Consider the following 21,974-nt stretch of genomic DNA (forward strand, 5'->3'; position numbering starts at 1 on the left):
CATGAACTAAGCTGATTTTCTAACTAAACTGGTTTAAATCCTATAGGCATGATTTCTAATTAAACACATTGGAATCAACATGGACCCTATAGGCATGGTATCTACCCAATTTTACCCTCAATGTACAACTACCCTCCCTTTTTCACTAATCACACAACTGTTTGTTTACAATAATTATTATAGACCAATGAATTGAATAAAAGAAAAATTACATATTTCTAACAGAAATTAATCTATAGGGAGCCTGAAGTAGGACCAAAGTGATTTCCAAGCCTCCAGTAGTCTCAAATACCCAAAGTTTTATAGCCAATTTCATGTCTAGGTGTGTCAGAGTTCCCTAAGAACCTCAAGGATCCTGGGCAGTGCTCACACCTAGACTTTTCTCAAATAATAACTGATTTAGGTGCAGTATGGAAGTGCCAGCCCTAACATGCCCAAGTTTAGAGAGATCTCAAGAGTCTCAAGCCAGCACACATATCAGAGGGGCAAAACCTAGTTTTCTAAGAGTAAGTGGAAGTGCATAATGGTTTGAAAGAGTTTAATAGATAGTTTAAAGAAAGATCTTAGGATTTAAAAGAATTTCTGAAAACTAGTGCTGATTTAGTGATAAAACAGTTTGAGGAAGTGTAAAGAAACAATTTGAAATCAAGACACAAGTCATAAAACCAATAGTTTTTAGGAAGTACTTTGGCAAACGACTTTCACACAAGGGAAGAGGGGTTAGGAACATAGAGAGGACACCTTAATGGAGCACACAATCAACAGGATACATAGAGCTTTTGAAGGGTTCTATAGAACTAGTAGGTTAGATAGAATACAAGTCAAGCATCAAGGATCACAGCAGAAACATGTTGAGGATATCAACACAGCTAGAATCACTCTAAGGAGATTAACTAACTTAGCAGGAGGGGGACAGAACATGTAAGGTTTTAAATGAGCATGCTGGATAGGTATTAACAAGTGAAGGCATGCTAGTTACATAGAAGTAGAGTTTAGGCATGCAAGATAAATAGTATTTCATCAAACAACTTAGTTACATATGTATACATGTTAAACAAGATAGCAAACAAGTAGGTAAAATGGAAACATACTAATCACAGGTTTGAATATGCAATATTGGGCGTGCTGGGTAAGCAGTAAACAGAAACAAGAATGGACTCAGGCCATATGAACTAAGATAGTAAATAAACACATAGGTTTAGATTCTTAAAAATTAATCAGAAGCATACCTAGTTAAAGAAAGAAAATACAAGATGTGAGTAAGGTATTGTACAATTCCCAGCCTTGGCTTGCATCCAACTAGAATAACAGGGATTACAAGTAGCAAAGAGAGCAAAGATAGCTGAGAGAGAGCTTTTTAAAGTGTAAAGTGATAGTTTCTGAACAATTGTTTGTGTCCAGTAGTTAAAATAAGAAGGAGTTTATATAGTAATCAAGAGTTAAACAAAATAAGGCAAAGGGATCAATTATGTAGCAATTAGGGAAATTCACAGAATCAGTCATATACGTAAAATCAGTAAGTCTTCTGCTTAATCATGGGATAATCAAATCAACGATAAAAGCATGATAGGTATTTAAGGAAGAAAAATCAAGTAAGGTTTGGGTATAGAGTAGGTAATTAGGGGTAAATGAACAGAAGTTTCAATTAAGGAAACAAACAATAAGAATCAGCAAATAACAAATAAGGCAAGGGAAAAAATAATTAAGGCAAGGAGTTCAATCAAACCAAGTAGAGAAATCAGAATAAAAAAGTTTTGTTAAGGAAAAGAGTTCAAATCAAACCAGGAAATAAGAACTTCAGAATAGTCAAGGGTTCAATTAAAGAGAAAATCACGTAAAGAGTCAGCAAGTCTCGCAGATAAAATAAGACAAGAAATGAATAGTCAGGATTCGACACATAACTTTAATGAAACAAATTGGTAAATCAAGAAAACGATACTGATTTAAGGAGAAAAATATAGTCTTAACATGAATAGTCAGAATGAACATAAACATATAGAATCAATAGGGAAGTTGAATTAAGAAACTCGGTAGAGGCATATTAGGATAAGAAAACCAAGAGACATCTAAATGGCTAAAGAAAAATCAAAAGAACCAAGGCAAGAGCAAAGTCAGTACACAAGTACTCAGAAACCAAACAAAGAATGTCTAAAAAGTTAGGGCTTTTAGTATAAACGAGTTAAGGTTAGAGCAACCTTATGAAATTAGTTAAAACATATAGGAAACAGAAGTTCAAACACTCAAAACTATCAAACATTTTTGGAAAAGAAATTTTTCGGGAAACCCTAGTTTAGGAAAATGGAAAACCATTTGAAAATCAGAAGATCCTTGTAAAAATCAAAAGGTTTTTTGTAAATAAATCATATGAAATAGGTCCAAACATCTCAGATCTGTACAGATCTAAGAAGTTTAGAAGAAATTAGGGTTTCGAGGAGAACAACTTAGAGGTGAAGAAGTAAACTCAGAAACCCATAGATCTAAGGCAATATAGGAAGCTCTTACTCGAAATCACATCGGAACAGCCTGAAACAGGCGAGAAAGGACCATAGATGCAAGGAGACTAACCTTGGTCCCTTGAGGACCCTGGAGATGGTGAGACCAGTACGAGAGAGAGGCCATTAGAGGCCTGGGGGTGGTGAGAAACCACCCTAGTTAGCCATAAATGAGCGACGGCGAGGTCCGACTAGGGTTAGGTTTGAGAGAATTTGAGAGATGAGAGGATTAGGTAATGGCGGGGAAGGTGAGGGAAATGAGAGGGTTTTGGGGAAGGTTCATTAGGTTTAATATAGGAAGGGGGAAACCTGGACTGTTGATCAAAACGATCAACAACCAGGATTTGGCCGGGTATTGGGTTGGGGCAGATGAGTATTGGGCCTGGGTAGGTTTAGGTTGAAATTGGGCGCTGGGTATTAGGTCAAATTTGGATCAGAATTGAAATAGAAAATAGGGCCAAATTTTAAATAACTAATTTTAATAACTAAATAATTTATAAAAATAATAAATGAATATAAAAAAATATATTGTGTAATAAAATGATTTAAAATAGTTATTTAACATTTTAAAAATATATAAGGCCATTTTATGCATAAATAATATAATAATACATTAGTATGGGCTATTATTGCAAAGATGTGCAATTTGGCCTAAACAATATAAATGCAATTATAAAAAATGCACTAAAAATATTTAAAGACTATGTTGGCATAAATAATGAATTTAAATGGCTAAATTATTACAAAAGTAGTACGAAGGATAATTATTGGATATTTATGTAATAAAAAGAGAAGAAATAAATCGATTTGGAGCTTTTACAATTATGGAAAAATTATATAAAAAAAATACTTATGTAGTCTTATAGTTGTATATGTGATATTTTTAAAGTATATATATGTTCAAAATATGTGAGGAAAAATTGGGTATCAACAGTTGCCCCTCTTTACCCGGGAAGGATGAAAGAGTTTTCGGGTAAAGAAATGATGGTCAATTTTGACTGGATGGGATGTTTTGAAGGATAGAGGCCGTACTCTGGTCTTTGAGATGCCTACATATCCCTAGTTTTATAGAAATCAGGCCACATGTAGTTCTGGATTCATTGGTGGAATATGCCGATGAAGTCACTACAAGAACGGACACGAGATGCAAGACAGTTATGACGAATGGCTAAGGTTTGAGATAGTTGAAGGAACTGGAGCGAGGTCGATCTTGCTAGGATAGCGGTTGCTTGCAGGTTACCTGCTGATAAAGAGATGCTACAAGCATGTATTTGTGCAGAAATTTAAACATGATGCAGATTCCCTTTGGACCATGAAAGTTGTCTTTGGACGGTTAAGGATGACGTCCTCGGACTATGATGTCCTGGGCCATGAATTGTTTAGTGAGGAATTCGCATGTCATGAAATAGTGTTCTCGGGTCATGCATATGGTGTCTTCGAACCATGACGCCTTTGAATAATAATATTCAAGTTTGAGGGATCCTCAAGCCATGGCATAGTGTCTTCCGGCTATGAGGATGATGCCTTTTAGACTATGACGTCCTTGGATAGATTGGCAATATTTCAGCCCATGAGATGCGGTAATATGGTGTTACCAAGACAAGGCTTAGTCTTGTGAAATGAAGGGCAGAGCTTGGCCCATTGCAAATAGATAGTACTAGAATAAAGCAATGCTTATTTACGGAGGGACAATGCTTAGTCCCATGCAAATGTGGAGGCAGAGATTAGCCTCATGTAGGGGCGGAGGCAGGGATTAGCCTCATGCAGGTATAGAGGCAAGGATTAGCCTCATGCAAATATGGAGGCATGGATTAGCCTCACGCAGGTAGGGAGGCAGGGATTAGCCTCATGAAAATATGGAGGCAGGGATTAGCCTCATGCAGATATGGAGGCAAGGATTAGCCTCATGCAGGTAGGGAGGTAGGGATTAGCCTCATGCAGACATGGAGGCAGGGATTAGCCTCATGCAGACAGGGAGGCAGGGATTAGCCTCATGCAGATATAGAGGCAAGGATTAGCCTCATGCAGACAGGGAAGCAGAGATTAGCCTCATGCAAATATGGAGGCATGGATTAGCCTCATGCAGATATGGAAGCAGGGATTAGCCTTATGCGAATATGGAGGCATGAATTAGCCTCATGCAAATATGCGGGACAAGGCTTAGTCCCATGCAAAGAGCGAGTAACAAATAAGAGTAGTAGGTTTCTTAGCTGGAGATATATTCAGTGTCTGATGGCCTGTTTGATAGTGATTTTGCTTTGTGTATACATGTTTGCGGATGCTATCGTTACATCAAGTGTGCTTGTGTTCAAAGAAAAATTATGAGTTTTGTAAGGGGGAGCTTGGTTCATGCTTCTGTCTACGGGCCTTGCTTTATCCGTTCTAGAGGCCTTTTCGAATTTCCCTGGGTAACACCTGGCTATCACGGAAATAGAGTTTTCGAAAATATGCAATTATTGATAAAAATAGTGTCATTTTAGAAACATATTGATATATGAAATGATTTTTAGATGAACTAGTGACTATAACACATTTCAGAGACATTGCATCTTTCTCATATTAGAATTTTGAGGGTCCTCCTCAAAATTCTGTCCCAGTTTGGTAGATGATCCTTCGGCTGTTTGCGGGTAATGAGCCTTAACGAACATTCTTCGGAATTTTGAGAATCCTTCTCAAAATTCTGCCCCAATTTTTAACCTATTTCTGACCGTCTAACATATGTTGGCGTTGGCTGGACTTGCTCCGAAATTTTGAGGGTCCTCCTCAAAATTCTGCCCCAGTTTCTAACTTTGGAAAAAATGGAAATTTTATTATGATATGACTGAACCCATAAGGCTGCCTACGTATCCCCTCTTAAACGGGAATCAAGTCAAGCGTAGTTCAATTACATCAAATGAGGAAATGTAAATAGTCTAAGCATAGTATCTCTTGACTGCTTCTAAATTGATTGGTTTTGGCCAGATTTCTCTATCCATCTCTGCGAGTATGAGTGCTCCTCCCCTTAGCACCCTGTGAACCATGTACGGACCTTGCCAGTTGGGAGAGAATTTCTCTTTGGCCTCAGCTTGGTGTGGGAAAATCTTCTTCAACACTAGCTATCCTGGTGCAGATTGTCTTGGTTTGACCCTTTTATTGAAAGTTCTAGACATTCTGTTCTGATAAAGTTGACCGTGACATACTGCGTTTATCGTTTTTCCATCTATGAGAGCCAATTGTTCACAGCGGCTCCTTATCCATTCTGCATCGCTGAGTTCAGCTTCGTGTATTATTCTTAAAGAATGAATCTCTACCTCGGTTGGGATGACCGCCTCGATACCATAAACCAACATGTAAGGAGTTGCTCTGGTTGATGGGCGCACTATAGTGCGGTATCTCAACAGAGAAAAAGGAAGCTTTTCGTGCCATTGTTTGTGGTTTTCTACCATCTTCCTTATTATTTTCTTGATGTTTTTGTTGGCAGCTTCTATGGATCCATTCCTCTAAGGTTTATAGTCTATGGAATTCTTGTCCTTGATTTTGAAAGTTTCACACATGGCTTTCATCAGATAACTATTGAGATTGGCGTCATTATCAGTGACAATAGACTCGGGAACTCCGAATTGGCAAACAATACGATCTTTGACAAAGTCTGTGATGACTTTCTTGGTTACAACTTTGTAAGATGCAGCCTCTACCCATTTCGTGAAGTAATCAATGGCTACTAGAATAAACCTGTGTTCGTTTGAAATAGTGGGCTCGATCAGACCGATGACATCCATTCCCTAGGTGACAAATGGCCAAGGTTAGCTTGTTGCGTTGAGCTCATTTGGCGGTACTTTTATCATATCGTCATGCACTTGGCACTGGTATCATTTGCGGACATATTGGACGCAATCTGTCTCCATGGTCATCCAAAAGTAACCGGCCCTGAGTATCTTCTTGGTTAAGACAAAACCATTCATATGTCGGCTGCAGGTCCCAGCACGTATCTCCTCAAGTAGCTTAGAAGCCTCTTTTGTGTCGACACATCTTAGCAGTACCAAATTAGGAGTTCTTCTATACAAATTTCCTCCGCTGTGGAAGAAGTGATTGGACAACCTCCGGAGTGTGCGTTTCTGAGTGGGGTTTGCATGCTCTGGATATTCTCCTTTCGCCAAATATTCCTTGATGTCATGGAACCAAGGTTTTCCAGCTGTTTCTTCTTCGACATGAGCGCAATATACATGCTGATTATGAATTCTCACTAGGATAGGATTAATGTAATTCTTGTTCGGGTGCTGTATCATGGATGATAAAGTGGCCAATGCATCGACAAACTCATTCTGAATTCTGGGCACATGTCAGAACTCTATCTTCGTGAACCTCTTTCTCAATTCTTGCAAATGGTGCAGATATGGCAATATCTTTGAATTTTTGGTGGCCCATTCTCCTTGTACCTGGTGCACAAGAAAATCTGAATCACCGATTACCAATAGCTCCTGAATATTGCCATGTTGAGTCCTAGTATGCAGGCTTCATATTATGCCATGTTGTTGGTGCAGGGGAATCTGATTTTAGCAGATACCGGATAATGTTGACCTGTTTCTGATTCCAAAACTGCTCCAAAGACCACTCCTTTGAAATTTGTAGCTCCGTCAAAGAACATCCTCCAACCGCCGTATTCTTCGGTAAAGTCCTCTCCTACGAATGACACCTCTTCATCAGGAAAATACATTTTCAAGGGCTCATATTCTCCTCCCACCGAATTTTTAGCAAGATGATCTGCCAATGCTTGTCCTTTGACCTCCTTTTGAGTTACGTAGACGATATCAAACTCACTTAACAGTATCTTCCATTTGGCTAACTTTCAAGTTGGCATGAGTTTCTGAAATATGTAATTCAAAGGGTCCATCTTGGATATGAGGTATGTGGTATAGGCATAGAAGTAATGTCTCAACTTCTGGGCTATCCAGGTCAAAGCACATCAAGTGCGCTCTAGCAAAGAGTACCGTGCTTCGTAAGGAGTGAACTTCTAACTCAAGTAATATATGGCTTGCTCTTTTCTTCCTGTCTCATCATGTTGTCCTAGAACACATCCGAAGGCTCCCTCTAATATAGATAGATAAAGTATAAAAGGCCGTCCTGGTTCCGATGGGAGTAGAACTGGTGGTGTGGACAGGTACTCCTTGACTTTGTCAAAAGCTTTCTGACAATACTCGGTCCAGCTTGTATCAGCATCTTTCCTCAGCATCTTGAAGATGGGTTCACATATGGCTGTGGACTGTGCTATGAAGCGACTGATATAGTTGAGATATCCTAGGAAGCTCATCACGTCCTTTTTGCTCCTAGGTGGTGGTAACTCCTGAATAACCTTGACTTTAGATGGATCTAACTCGATCCCTCGACGGCTGACGATGAATCCTAATAACTTTCCTGCGGGAACCCCAAATGCACACTTTGGAGGATTCAGCTTCAAATTTACCTCCTTAACCTATCAAAGAACTTTCTCAAATTTGCTATGTGATCCGCGACGCTCTTGGATTTGATAATAACGTCGTCCATAGACACCTCTATTTCTTTGTGTATCATATCATAGAAGATGGTTGTCATGACCCTCATGTAGGTAGCTCCAGCACTCTTTAAACCAAATGGCATCATCTTATAGCAGTATACCCTCCATGGTGTAATAAATGTTGTTTTATCTGCGTCTTCTTCATCCATCCAGATCTGGTGATAACCCGTGAAGCAATCTACAAAAGATTAGAGTTTATGTTTGGCGCAATTATTGATCATGATGTGTATGTTTGGCAGTGGGAGATTTTCTATGGGACTTGCTCTGTTTAAATCCTGATAGTCAACACATACTTTGACTTTCCATCTTTCTTTGTACTGCACAATATTAGCTAACTAGGTTGGGTACTTAATAACCCTGAGAACTTTGGCTTTGATTTGCTTAGTAACTTCCTCCTTGATTTTCAGGATCATATCTGGTTCGAATTTTCTAAGTTTCTGCTTTACCGACACACACATAGGGTTAGTAGGCAACTTGTGAGCCACTATGGACGTGCTCAAACCAGTCATGTTATCATATGACCATGCGAAAATGTCCTCATATTCCTTTAGAAAGCAGATGTACTCCTCTTTCTCTATCGGCGATAAATGAATACTGATGCGAGTTTCCTTAACGATCTCGGCGTCCCCCAAATTTACTGCTTCGGTCTCGTCCAGGTTGGACTTAGGTTTATTCTCAAAATTTTCAACTTCCCTTACAACTTCCTCAAGGATCTCATCTTCTTCATCTGAACCACTATTCTCATGTTGCGTTGCCTCGTTACATGTCACAGTCACCGGTTCATCAGGAAAAGTAACAATAACGTTGTAGAAAGAAAAATATGAAAGATAACAATAAATAATAAAGAGTAATGCATTTTATTAATACTTAAAACATCTAAACGGGTACGGCTCGATGAATCGAGCATTTATTTTGAAACAAGTGTATCTTAAAAACAAATTATGGAAAAATATTAAATGCCTAGAATAGCTATAGGAATGAAATCTTCCAAGCTACCCAGGGACTCGGCGGGCCCGGGATGGTGTGACGATCCAATTCCTGAGAACAGCTCCCTTCTCCACAGTCTGAATAGTGAGACCTTCTTCCTCCTCCTCCTCCTCAATTATTGCACTGCAGTCGATGTCCTCATCCTCCAAGAACATATTCCTCAACCCAGCTAATGCTTCCTCTTCTGCAGTTCCCCATATTGTGTCGGCTTGGTGAAAAGCTTGATCTAGATGTGGTGCTGGTTGCTCAAGAGGGTAATAAGGTCCACACCATGGAGGCGACCAATCATTATATTCTTACCATGTATACTGATATCCGAGCCCGAAGGTAGTACCATGACGCTTCAGCTGTATTGGCTTAGTAATACCCTGGAGATTCTTCCCAAGCCCCTTACCGGATTTATACCCAGTCCATGCCAATATGCTTTGTATTTTGCTGCTCCACCATTTGTCCTTTTTAATGACATTGTGATGAGGTCATCACTTGATTTAAATTAAATTCTGTGTTCTAAGGCCTTGAAAACCTCATTTAGAGCCACATCGATTTGCGTGCACAATCCGGGAACATAGCCGGAAAGCTTAAATATGAAATTCCGTGAAAAATGATAATAATTGGTTATAAAATGAGTTAATTTGACTTCGGTCAATATTTTGGATAAATGGACCCGGACCCATGATTTGACGGTCCCGGAGGGTTCGTAGAAAAATATGAGACTTGGGCGTATGCTCGGAATCGAATTCCAAGGTCCCAAGCCCGAGAAATAAATTTTTAAAAGAAATTGTTTTCTGAAACTATTTAAGGAAAATTGAAATGAAATTTGCTTGGAACATGATGGTATCGGGCCCGTATTTCGGTTCTGGTGCCCGGTACAGGTCTTATATATGAATTAAGTTGTTTTCGTGAAATTTGGTGAAAAATGGAGTTTAATTGACGTGAATTGGACTTCCGGTTGAGGAGTTATGGACTTTGAGAGTTCTTGATGAAAACGTTAAGTTTTGAGGTTTAATTCATGATTTTACATGTTATTTTGATGATGTGATCGCACGAATAGGTCCATATGAAGTTTTTGAGTAGTATGTACACTTGGTTTGGAGTTTCGAGGGTTTGGGTGTGTTTCGGGTTGGTTTCTGGATGTTTTAGGCTTAAAACCAGAAGTTGCAGGTCTCTGAACCCTCCAATGCGGTTCGCGGTCGACCTTTTGCGGTGCGCGGTGAAGACTGTGCGGCCGCGGTCGACTTTGTGCGTTCCGCACAGGGCGCTGCTGTGCGATCGTAGTCAACCTTGTGCGGTCTGGACAGGGCGCTACTGTGCGGCCGCAGTCGACTTCGTGAGGTCCACACATGGGGTCTGAGAGGGGTATAAATAGACGGGATTTTCAGTCATTTTTCAAAACCCCAAAAACATAAGAGGCAATTTTTCAAACAACCTTTCTTCTCCAAATCAAATGTAAGTCATTTTTAACTAGTTTTCTTCAATCATTAACATCTTTTAACATGACTTCAACTTCAAATCAATGATTTTCATGGGGGAAAATTAGGTGTTTTGGGTAGAACCTAGGTTTTTCAAAAATTAGGGATTTGGACCTAGATTTGAGGTCCGATTTTAAAATAAATCATATATTTGGGTTCGTGGAGGAATGGGTAATCGGATTTTGGTTCGATCCTCGAGTTTTGACCAAGTTGGCCCGGGGGCGATTTTTGACTTTTTGGGTAAAACTTTAGAAAACTCATTTTCATGTATTCAAATTGATTCATTTAGCGTTTATTGATGTAATTAAATAATTTGTGACTAGATACGAGCGAATTGGCGGTGAAATCAAGGGGTAAAGCTATAATTGAACCTTGCGTTGTGTTCGTGGCATCGACGTAAGTGTTTGGTCTAGCCCTAGCTTGAGGAATTAGGAGTTGAGTGCTATTTGTAATTTGCTTCTTGTTGAGTACGACGTTTAGGCACGGTGACGATTATCTATACGTTGGTGTCAAGCATGATCGTGAGTCTTAAATTGATACTTGTTGTATTCTTGTATGTTAATATGGTTGAAATAGTGACTAAATCCTTGATATTGAGCAAAGACTTAGTTTGTTTGTCGTGGAATCTACTTGCGATTGAGAAACGGTGGCAATTGAGACAAGTAAGAGTTGCGTTAAGATTGGTTATAGCTGATTCTCCCTTTCTGGGACGTATATACTTGTACTGCTATGTTCCTTTGCCGGGAGAGTGTATCTATTGTTGATCCCTTGTCGGGACAGTTAATTATGGTTTTTGTTGACTGTATAGTTGGAACGGGTTGCACGCCACAACAGATATTATATTGGATCGGGTTGTACGCGGCAACAGATATTGGGTTGCACGCCGCAACAGATATTATATTGGATCGAGTTGCACGTCGCAACATATATTATATTGGATCGGGTTGCACGCCGCAACAGCTATATATATGTGGATCGGGTTGCACGCCGCAACAATGTTAAATGATAAGGGATCGGGTTGCGCACCGAAACAGTATTGTTATTGTATTGTTGTAAATATTGAGTTGTCCTTTCATATTTTATTGAGTTTCCGTTGGTCTTGATATTCTTTCCCGAAGCATGTACCCCTCCCATTTTAAACTATTTATTCCTATTTATTTTCCGGTATACATTATATAGCTGCACAGGTTTATCTGGAGTCTGGTCCTAGCCTCGTCACTACCTCGCCGGGGTTAGGCCAGGCACTTACCAACACATGGGGTCAGTTGTGCTGATACTACACTCTACACTCTGTGCAGATACCGGAGCAGCATTGGATCAGTAGCTTGGGAGCCAGCCTTCAGTCCACAGAGATTCCGAGGTAGTCCTGCAGGTGTCCGCAGGCTCGGCGTCTCCTCTATCTTTTATTATGTTCTATTATCTCATGTATCCGAGACAAACAATGTTATTTTTCCTTCAAACTGTTGTATGTAGTACTCTTAGTAGTCTGTGGATATTGTGACACCAGTTTCTGGGTAGAGGAATGTGTTGACTTTCGAAACATTTTGGTTTTATATTCATTTAAAACTTCCGCTTACATATCATATTCCGCTGTCATTTAGATGCTTATCACTTATTAATATAAGTTGTAAAAATGATTAAAACAGAAGGGTTAAAGATTTCTAAGTTCGTGGCTTGCCTAGCTTCTATGAGTAGGCGCCATCACGACTCCCGAGGGTGGGAATTCTGGGTCGTGACAAGTTGGTATTAGAGACCTAGGTTACATAGGTCTCAATATTCACGGACAAGCTCAGTAGAGTCTGAGGGATAGGTACAGGGACGTCTGTATTTATCCCCTAGAGGCTGCAGAGTTAGGAAAAACTTCACATTTGTTCTTTCATGTCGTGCGGTTCAGTTTCTCTATGCTAATTGAATTTCTACTCTATTTTTTCGTAAATGGCGAGAACACACGCTTCCTCATCTACCGCTCATCAGCCCGAGCCCCCAACATCGTCTCCCACGAGGATCAGAAGGCGAGGCCAAGGCCGTGCTAGAGGCCGAGGTAGGGGTAGAGCTTAGCCCCGAGCAGTAGCCCCAGTAGCGGAGCCTCAAGTTGACTTTGATGATGAGGTTCCAGCCCCAACAGCTCCTGTGGGCTCAGCTCAGGTCCCAGAGGGGTTTATTGCTATCCCAGTCCTTCAGGATGCTCTTGTCCGATTAGTGGGCCTCATGGAGAGTGTCACCCGGGCAGGATTGCTTCCTGTAGCACCGGCCGTCTCTCAGGCTGGAGGAGGGGCCCAGACTCCTGCTACTCATACTCTAGAGCAGGTAGCTCCTCAGATTCAGACTCCAGTGATTCATCCAGTTGGAGAAGTACAGCCGGGTGTGGTAGCTCAGATCGGCGATGGAACAACTATGTCTACTGATGCTTTGTGGAGGCTAGATCGGTTCACCAAGCTCTTCACTTCTACTTTCAGCGGTGCATCTTCTGAGGATCCCTAGGATTATTTAGATAGCTGTCACGAGGTTCTTAGGAACATTGGTATTGTTGAGACCAATGGGGTCGATTTTGCTACATTTCGCTTGTCTGGATCCACCAAGACTTGGTGGAGATATTATTGCTTGGCCAAGCCAGCCGGATCGCCATATTTGACTTGGGAGCGGTTTACAGTGTTGTTTCTGGAGAAGTTTCTCCCAATGATTAAGAGAGAGGCCTACCCGTGGCAGTTTGAGATTTTCCAGTAGGGTTTCGTCATAGTTACCCAGTATGAGACCAGGTTCATCGACTTAGCTCGCCATGCTCTTGTCATACTTCCTACCGAGAGAGAGGGTAATGAGGTTTATTGATGGTCTTATTCAGCCGATTCGCCTTCAGATGGTTAGGGAGGCTGGGAGTGAGATCACTTTTAAGGAGGCGGCCAATGTGGCCCGTAGAGTGGAGATGGTCCTGTCATAGGAAGGTGGTCATGGGTTGGATAAGAGGCGCCGTCATTCAGGTAGATTCAGTGGTGCCTCGTCTGGAGGCAGAGATTCATATGATATAGGCCATCCTCCCAGGCCCTTTCAGTCAGCTCTTCAGGTCTCTCATGATGCTTCAGGTAGCTGTGGTCCGTAGATGCAGTATTCCGATCAGCAGTCCTATAGTGCACCATTGGCTCCTATCAGTGCACCACCGCTCCAGAGTTTTTGGGGTGGTCATTCGGGTCGCCTACAATCACAGTTTCCTCATCCACAACACTCAGGTGGATGTTTTGGTGAGTATGGTCATATTAGGAGGACTTGTCCAAGGTTGGTGGGTACTAAGTTGTAGCAGCAGGGTCCCCGTTCTATGGTCCAGGCACCAGGTGTTCCACAGACCACCTAGCCAGCTAGAGGTGGGGGTAGAGGTTCTAGAGGTGGAGGTAGAGGATTTAGAGGTGGAGCTCAAGCCGCTAGAGGTGGAGTCCAGCCAGCTGTAGGCTATCCCAGGGATGGAGCCTAGGATAGTGGGGCCCAACCCCGATGTTATGCTATTCCAGCCAGGCCCTAGGCTGAGGCTTCAGATGCAATTATCACAGGTACAATTCTAGTTTGTGATAAAGATGCTTCAGTGTTATTTGAACCAGGGTCCACCTACTCGTGCATGCCATCTTATTTTGCATCGTATCTGGTTATGCCTAGTGATTCATTGAGTGTTCCCATTTATGTGTCTACACCGGTGGGTAACTCTATTGTAGTTAATCGAGTCCATCGTTCTTGTATTGTGGTGATTGGGGGTCTTGAGACTCGTGTAGATTTGTTGCTTTTAGACATGGTCGGTTTCGATGTTATATTGGGGATGGACTGGTTATCGCCTTACCACGCTATCTTGGACTGTTATGCCAAGACTGTGACCTTAGCCTTACCGGATATCCCTCGTTTAGAGTGGAGAGGGAATCCTAGTCATTCTACCCGTAGTGTTATCTCTTATGTGAAGGCTCAACGCATGGTCGAGAAGGGGTGTTTGGCTTATTTGGCATATGTTCGTGATTCTAGCGTGGAGGTTCCCTCTATTGATTCTGTGCCCATTGTTCGTTAGTTTCCTGAGGTATTCCCTTTAGACATGCCAGGTATGCCACCCGACAAGGATATTGATTTTCGCATTAATTTGGATTTGGGCACTCAACCTATTTCTATCCCGTCGTATCGTATGGCCTCACCTGAGTTGAAAGAGTTGAAGGAATAATTGCAAGACTTGCTTGAGAAGGGTTTCATTAGACCTAGCATTTCGCCGTGGCGTGCGCCGGTGTTGTTTGTCAAGAAAATAGACGGATCGATGAGGATGTGTATTGATTACCGGAAGTTGAACAAGGTTACGATCAAGAATAAGTATCCATTGTCGGGGATTGATGATTTGTTTGATCAGCTTTGGGGTGCCAAGTTATTTTCAAAGATTGACTTGAGATCTGGCTACCATCAGTTGAGGATTAGGGCACCGATGTCCCTAAGACAGCTCTTCGCACTCGGTACGGGCATTATTAGTTCTTGGTTATGTCGTTCGGGTTTACAAATGCCCCAACAAATTTTATGGATTTGATGAACCGAGTGTTTAGACCTTATTTGGATTCATTCGTGATAGTCTTCTTTGATGATATTTTGATATATTCCCGCAGCTGGGAGGAGCACGAGCAACATCTTAGAGTGGTTCTTCAGACTCTGAAGGATAGTAAGCTATATGCTAAGTTCTCGAAGTGTGAGTTCTAGCTGCGTTTAGTTGCATTCCTGGGTCATGTTGTATTAGCAAAGAGTATTCAGGTAGATCCGAAGAAGACTGAGGCAGTCAAGAACTGGCCTAGACCAACATCAACTACAGAGATTCGGAGTTTCTTGGGATTGGTAGGCTACTATCGCCGGTTCGTGAAGGGGTTTTCATCTATCGCAGCCCCGATGACCAGGTTGACCCAGAAGGGTGCCCAGTTCAAATGGTCACACGAGTGTGAGGCGAGCTTCCAGAAGCTCAAGACAGCTCTGACTACGACACCGGTGTTGGTTTTGCCCATAAGTTTAGGCCTAGTACAGTTTATTGTGATGCTTCTCGTATTGGTCTTGGTGCAGTGTTAATGCAGGATGGCAAGGTCATTGCCTATGCTTCGCGGCAGTTGAAGATTCATGAGAAGAACTATCCGGTTCATGATTTGGAGTTGGCAGCCATTGTTCACGCATTGAAGATTTGGAGGCATTATCTATATGGCGTGGCATGTGAGGTGTTCATGGATCACAAGAGTCTTCAGTATTTGTTCAATCAAAAGGAGTTGAATTTGAGGTAGAGGAGGTGGTTGGAGTTGTTGAAGGATTATGATATCACTATTTTATATCACCCTGGAAAGGCCAATGTGGTGGCCATTGCCTTGAGTAGGAAATCAGTCAGTATGGGCAGTCTTGCTTATATTCTGGTCGGTGAGAGACTGCTTGCATTGGATGTTCAGGCTTTGGCCAATCAGTTCGTGAGGTTGGATGTTTCTGAGCCTAGTCTGGTGTTAGCGTGCACGGTTGCTCGTTCTTCATTATTGGAGCGTATCCGTGATTGGCAGTATGATGATCCCCATTTGTGTGTCCTTAGAGACACGGTGCAACACTGAGGTGCCAAGCAGGTTACCTTAGGTGATGATGGAGTTTTGAGATTGCAGGGTCGAGTTTGTGTGCCTAATGTAGATGGGCTCCAAGAGTTGATTTTAGAGGAGGACCACAACTCACGGTACTCTATTCATACGGGCGCCGCAGAGATGTATTAGGATTTGCGACAGCATTATTGGTGGCGTAGAATGAAGAAGGACATCATTGCATATGTGGCTCGGTGTTTGAATTGTCAGCAGGTTAAGTATGAGCATCAGAGGCCTGGTGGTTTATTTCAGAGGATTGAGCTTCCCGAGTGGAAGTGGGAGCGGGTTACTATGGATTTTGTTGTTGGACTCCCGCAGACTCAGAAGAAGTTCGACGCAGTATGGGTCATTGTTGATAGGCTGACCATGTTAGCGCATTTCATTCTTGTGGCAGTCTCCTATTCATCCGAGAGGTTATCTGAGATCTACATCTAAGAGATTGTTCATCTTCATGGTGTGACTGTGTCTATCATTTTGGATCAAGGTACGCAGTTTACCTCACGTTTCTGAAGAGCAGTTCAATAAGAGTTGGGCACTCAGGTTGAGTTGAGTACATCATTTCATCCTCAGACGAACGGGCAGTCCGAGCGGACTATTCAGATTTTGGAGGATATGCTCCAAGCCTGCGTCAATGATTTTGGAGGTTTGTGGGATCAGTTCTTGCATTTAGCAGAGTTTGCCTACAACAACAACTACTAGTCGAGTATCCAGATGGCTCCTTATGAGGCTTTATATGGTAGGCGATATAGATCTCCGGTTGGATGGTTTGAGCCGGGGGAGGCTCGGTTGTTGGGTGTAGATCTGGTTCAGGAGGCCTTGGATACGGTCAAGATTATTCAAGATAGGCTTTGTACAGCTCAGTCCAGGCAAAAAAGTTATGCAGACCGCAAGGTTCGAGATGTGGCTTTTATGGTCGGTGAGCAGGTATTGCTCCGAGTGTCGCCTATGAAGGGCATGATGAGATTTGGGAAGAAGGGCAAGCTTAGCCCTAGGTTCATTGGTCCATTTGAGATTCTTGATCGAGTGGGAGAGGTGGCTTATAGACTTGCATTGCCGCTGAGCTTATCAGCCGTGCATCCAGTGTTTCATGTGTCCATGCTTCGGAAGTATCATGGCGATCCATCCCACGTGTTATATTTCAGCACTGTCTAGTTGGACAAGGACTTGTTTTATGAGGAAGAGCCGGTAGTCATTCTAAACCGACAGCTTCGTCAGTTGAGGTCAAAATTTTTTTCTTCTGTTCATGTTCAGTGGAGAGGTCATCCTCCTGAGGCATCGACCTGGGAGTCCGAGTTTGATATGCGAAGCCTTTATCCCCATCTTTTCCCTGACTTAGGTACTTCCTTCTTCTGTTCGTTCGAGGACGAACGGTTATTTTAGAGGTGGAGAATGTGATGACCTTTTACTTGCTTTAAATTAAATTCTATGTTCTAAGGCCTTGAAAACCTCATTTAGAGCTACCTCGATTTGTGTGTGCAGTCCAGGCGCGTAGCCGAAAAGCTTAAATATGAAATTCGGTGAAAAATGATAAAAAAATTGGTTATAAAATCAGTTAATTTGACTTCGGTCAACGTTTTGGGTAAACAGACCCGGACCCATAATTTGACGGTCCAGAGGGTTCGTAGGAAAATATGGGACATGGGCGTAAGCCCGAAATCGAATTCCGAGGTCCCAAGCCCGAGAAATGAATTTTTAAAAGAAATTGTTTTCTAAAACTGTTTAAGGAAAATTGAAATGAAATTTGCTTGGAACATGATGGTTTCGGGGGGCTCGTATTTTGGTTCTGGTGCCCGGTATAGGTCTTATATATGACTTAAGACGTTTCCATGAAATTTGGTGAAAAACGGAGTTTAATTGACGTGAATTGGACTTCCGATTGAAGAGTTATGGACTTTGATTGTTCTTGATGAAAATGTTAAGTTTTGAGGTTTAATTCATGATTTTACATGTTATTTTAATGATGTGATCGCACGAATAGGTCCATATGAAGTTTTTAAGTAGTATGCATACTTGGTTTTGAGTTACGAGGGCTTGGGTGAGTTTCAGGATGTTTTAGGCTTAAAACCAGAAGTTGCAGGTCTCTGAACCCTCCAGTGCGGTCCGCGGTCGACCTTGTGCAGTGCGGGGTGAAGGCTATGCGGCCGCGGTCAACTTTGTGGGGTCCGCACGGGGCGCTAGTGTGCGGCCGCAGTCGACTTTGTGCGGTCCGCACATAGGGTCTGAGAGGGGTATAAATAGACGGGATTTTCAGTCATTTTTCATTTTTCAAAACCCCAAAAACATAAGAGGCGATTTTTCAAACAACCTTTCTACTCCAAATCAATTGTAAGTCATTATAACTAGTTTTCTTCAATCATTAACATATTTTAACATGATTTCAACTTCAAATCAATGATTTTCATGGGGGGAAATTGGGTGTTTTGGGTAGAACCTAGGTTTTTCAAAAATATCATATATTTGGGTTCGTGGGGGAATGGGTAATCAGGTTTTGGTTCTACCTCGAATTTTGACCATGTGGGTCAGGGGGCGATTTTTGACTTTTAGGGTAAAACTTTAGAAAACTCATTTTCATGCATTCAAATTGATTCATTTAGCGTTTATTGATGTAATTAAGTAATTTGTGACTAGATACGAGCAAATTGGCGGTGGAATCAAGGGGTAAACCTACAATTAAACCTTGAGTTGTGTTCGTGGCATCGAGGTAAGTGTTCGGTATAACCCTAGCTTGAGGTATTAGGAGTTGAGTCCTATTTTCTATTTTCTTCTTGTTGAGTATGACATATAGGTTTGGTGACGAGTATCTATACGTTGGTGTCAAGCATGACCATGAATCTTAAATTGATACTTGTTGTATTTTTGAATGTTAATATGGTTGAAATAGTGACTAAATCCTTGATATTGAGCAAAGACTTAGTTTGTTTGTCGTGGAATCTACTTGCGATTGAGAAACGGTGGTAATTGAGACGAGTAGGAGTTGAGTTAAGATTGGTTATAATTGATTCTCCCTTTCCGGGACGTATATACTTGTACTGTTGAGTTCCCTTGCCGAGATAGTGTAGTTTATTGTTGATTCCTTGTTGGGACGGTTAATTATGGTTATTGTTGACTGTATAGTTGGAACGGGTTGCACGCTGCAACATATATTATATTGGATTGGGTTGAACGCCACAACAGATATTATATTGGATCGGATTGCACACCGCAATAGATATTATATTGGATTGGGTTGCACGCCATAACAAATATTATATTGGATCAGGTTGCACGCCACAACATATATTATATTGGATCAGGTTGCACATCACAACATATATTATATTGGATCAGGTTGCACGCCGTAACAACTATATATATGTGGATCGGGTTGCACGCCGCAACAATGTTAAATGATAAGGCATCGGGTTGCATGCCACAACAATATTGTTATTGTATTGTTGTAGATATTGAGTTGTCCTTTCATATTTTATTAAGTTTCCGTTGGTCTTGATATGCTTTCCCGAAACATGTACCCCCTCCCATTTTAAACTATTAATTCATGTTTATTTTCCGCCATACATTATATAACTGCACAGGTTTATCTGGAGTCTGGTCCTAGCCTCGTCAATACCTCGCTGGGGTTAGGTCAGGCACTTACCAGCACATAGGGTCGGTAGCATTGGATTAGTAGCTTGGGAGCCATCCTTCAGTCCACAGAGATTCCGAGGCAGTCCTGCAGGCCCGGCGTCTCCTCTATCTTTTATTATGTTTTGTTATCTCATGTATCCGAGACAAATAGTGTTATTTTTCCTTCAAACTATTGTATGTAGTACTCTTAGTAGTCCGTGGATATTGTGACACCAGTTTCTGGGTAGAGGCATGTGTTGACTTTCGAAACATTTTGGTTTTATATTCATTTAAGACTTCCGCTTACATCTCATATTCCGCTATCATTTAGATGCTTATCACTTGTTAATATAAGTTGTAAAAAAGACTAAAATAGAAGGGTTAAAGATTTCTAAGTTTGTGGCTTGCCTAGCTTCTATGGGTAGGTTCCATCACGACTCCAGAAGGTGGGAATTCCGGGTCGTGATAGGCATTGACACGTTCGATATGATGGTATGTTTCCCCTCCCACCCTTCTTCTATTTCCAATAATCGGGATGGTTTGACTGGTGTAAATAGGGTTACTCCTATCTCCGTGAATGATCACCTCCTGATGGTTCCATTCAAATTTACAGCTTGATGTAGTATGGATTCCACAGCCCCAGCGGCATGGATCCATGGTTGGCCCAACAGAAGATTGTATGAGTCCGGTATGTCGAACACCTGAAACTCGACGTCGAACCAAGTTGGCCCCATTTGTAGACAAAGATTAATTTCTCTAATCGTGGCCCTTTGGGACCCGTCGAAATCTTTCACATTCATGCTCCCTACCTGTATTTCATGGAAACCTTTGCCCAGTCTTTTCAGAGTATCCAACTGACAAATATTGAGGCTGGAACCTCCATCAACCAAGACCCTGGAAATGGATTTGTCTTCAAATTGCACTGTGATATGCAATGCTCTGTTGTGATTCAACACTTCAAGTGGTAACTCATATTCGTGGAAGATTATCTTGTGACTTTCCAGCACCTGCCCTACCATATTGGCCATCTCTCCGCAGATGATATTGTTGGGCACGTAGGTTTCACTCAACACCTTCATCAAAGCATTCTTCTAAGCTAGGGTTTTGTTCTAATGATCGATAAGGGAATATTCCCTTGCTTACACTTTCCTCCAAAGGTCATCTGGTCATGTTTCAATGACAGGCTGCTTGGTAGCAGCATCCTTACTTGGTCCTCCCAAATGTTCAGGTGTATAGATTCTCCCGGTCCTGGTCATTCCTTGCGCAACATCGGATTCCTCCATTTTCGCCTTCCCTTTTCGCCTAACCTCGGCAACATAATCCCAAGGTATTGCTTTTGAGTCGAAAGGAGGTGTGGTTGATACTGTCATCGTAAAAGGTGTGGCCACTTCTACTTCAAATGGAACAGGGGTGGCCGCAAGCGGAGTTACCTCTACCTCAAACAGAACTGATGCAGTTATTTCAACTTCAATTGGTGCCTAAGTCTGTACTACTATGGGAGTGAGTGTGACTGCAAGTTTAAAGTCATCGCCTTCCCGAATAAGCCTGATTGACCCCTCAGGATCCCAGTCTTAGTTCATTTCTATCACATGTATACCACCACCCTTATGATCAGGGAGGGGGTTGTTGCGGACATTGGGTGTGGCTTCTTTTTCCTGTATGACCTTGTTGTCAATCAGCGTCTGAATCTTATCTTTCAATGTTTGACATTCATCAATGGTTTAACCTTTTATACCGGAGTGGTATGCACAGGTTTTGTGTGGGTTAACCCATTGGGATGGGTTCTCTAATGCCACAATAGGAATAAGGGTGACATAATCAATGGTTTTCGACCTTTCATACAGCTGGTCGATGGGTTCAGCAATAGTAGTGTACTATTTGGGTAGCTTACGGTCAAAGTTTGGTCGTGATCTTGGAAAATTTTGGCGAGTTGGAGGTGATTGGAAATGGGATGGTTGGGAATTATAGGTATGATAGGCAGTGGCTGGTTGGGAATATCTGGGAGATAAGGGTTGATATGTGGGCAGTGGTGCTTGGTATGTGGGTGGAGGTGTCTGATATGTGGGTGGAGGTGTTTGATATATAAGTGGAGATTTCGGGCCTTGAGCTACCATTACTGCCCCAACGTCTCTTTTCTTTGATATGCCGCCTGATTGCAATACTTTATTTGTGGCCTTTAATGCCTCAAAATTCGTTACCATCCTGCTTTTGATGCCTTCCTCAATTCTTTCCCCAAGCTCGATCATATCAGAGGAACTTATGGTTTTCAATAACCATCAATCTCTCATAATACTGC

General features: G+C 41.8%; 2 protein-coding genes across 2 annotated transcripts; both read right to left on the reverse strand.

The window, feature by feature from the left end:
* Nucleotides 1-7,482: 7,482 nt before the first annotated feature.
* LOC138872641 (uncharacterized) lies at nt 7,483-9,475 on the reverse strand. The gene is made up of 5 exons (XM_070150987.1): nt 9,415-9,475; nt 9,101-9,247; nt 8,379-8,749; nt 7,933-8,177; nt 7,483-7,747 (listed from the first exon to the last, which is right to left on the reverse strand). Exons 1-5 carry the CDS (start codon nt 9,473-9,475, stop codon nt 7,483-7,485), a joined length of 1,089 nt encoding a protein of 362 aa, XP_070007088.1.
* A 10,784-nt stretch (nt 9,476-20,259) lies between these two features.
* Nucleotides 20,260-20,706, reverse strand: LOC138872643 (uncharacterized). The gene has a single exon (XM_070150991.1). The coding sequence runs from the start codon at nt 20,704-20,706 to the stop codon at nt 20,260-20,262; it is 447 nt and encodes a 148-aa protein (XP_070007092.1).
* Between the last annotated feature and the right edge of the window lie 1,268 nt (nt 20,707-21,974).

Source organism: Nicotiana sylvestris, chromosome 1, assembly GCF_000393655.2.
Source record: "Nicotiana sylvestris chromosome 1, ASM39365v2, whole genome shotgun sequence".
NCBI lineage: Eukaryota > Viridiplantae > Streptophyta > Magnoliopsida > Solanales > Solanaceae > Nicotiana > Nicotiana sylvestris.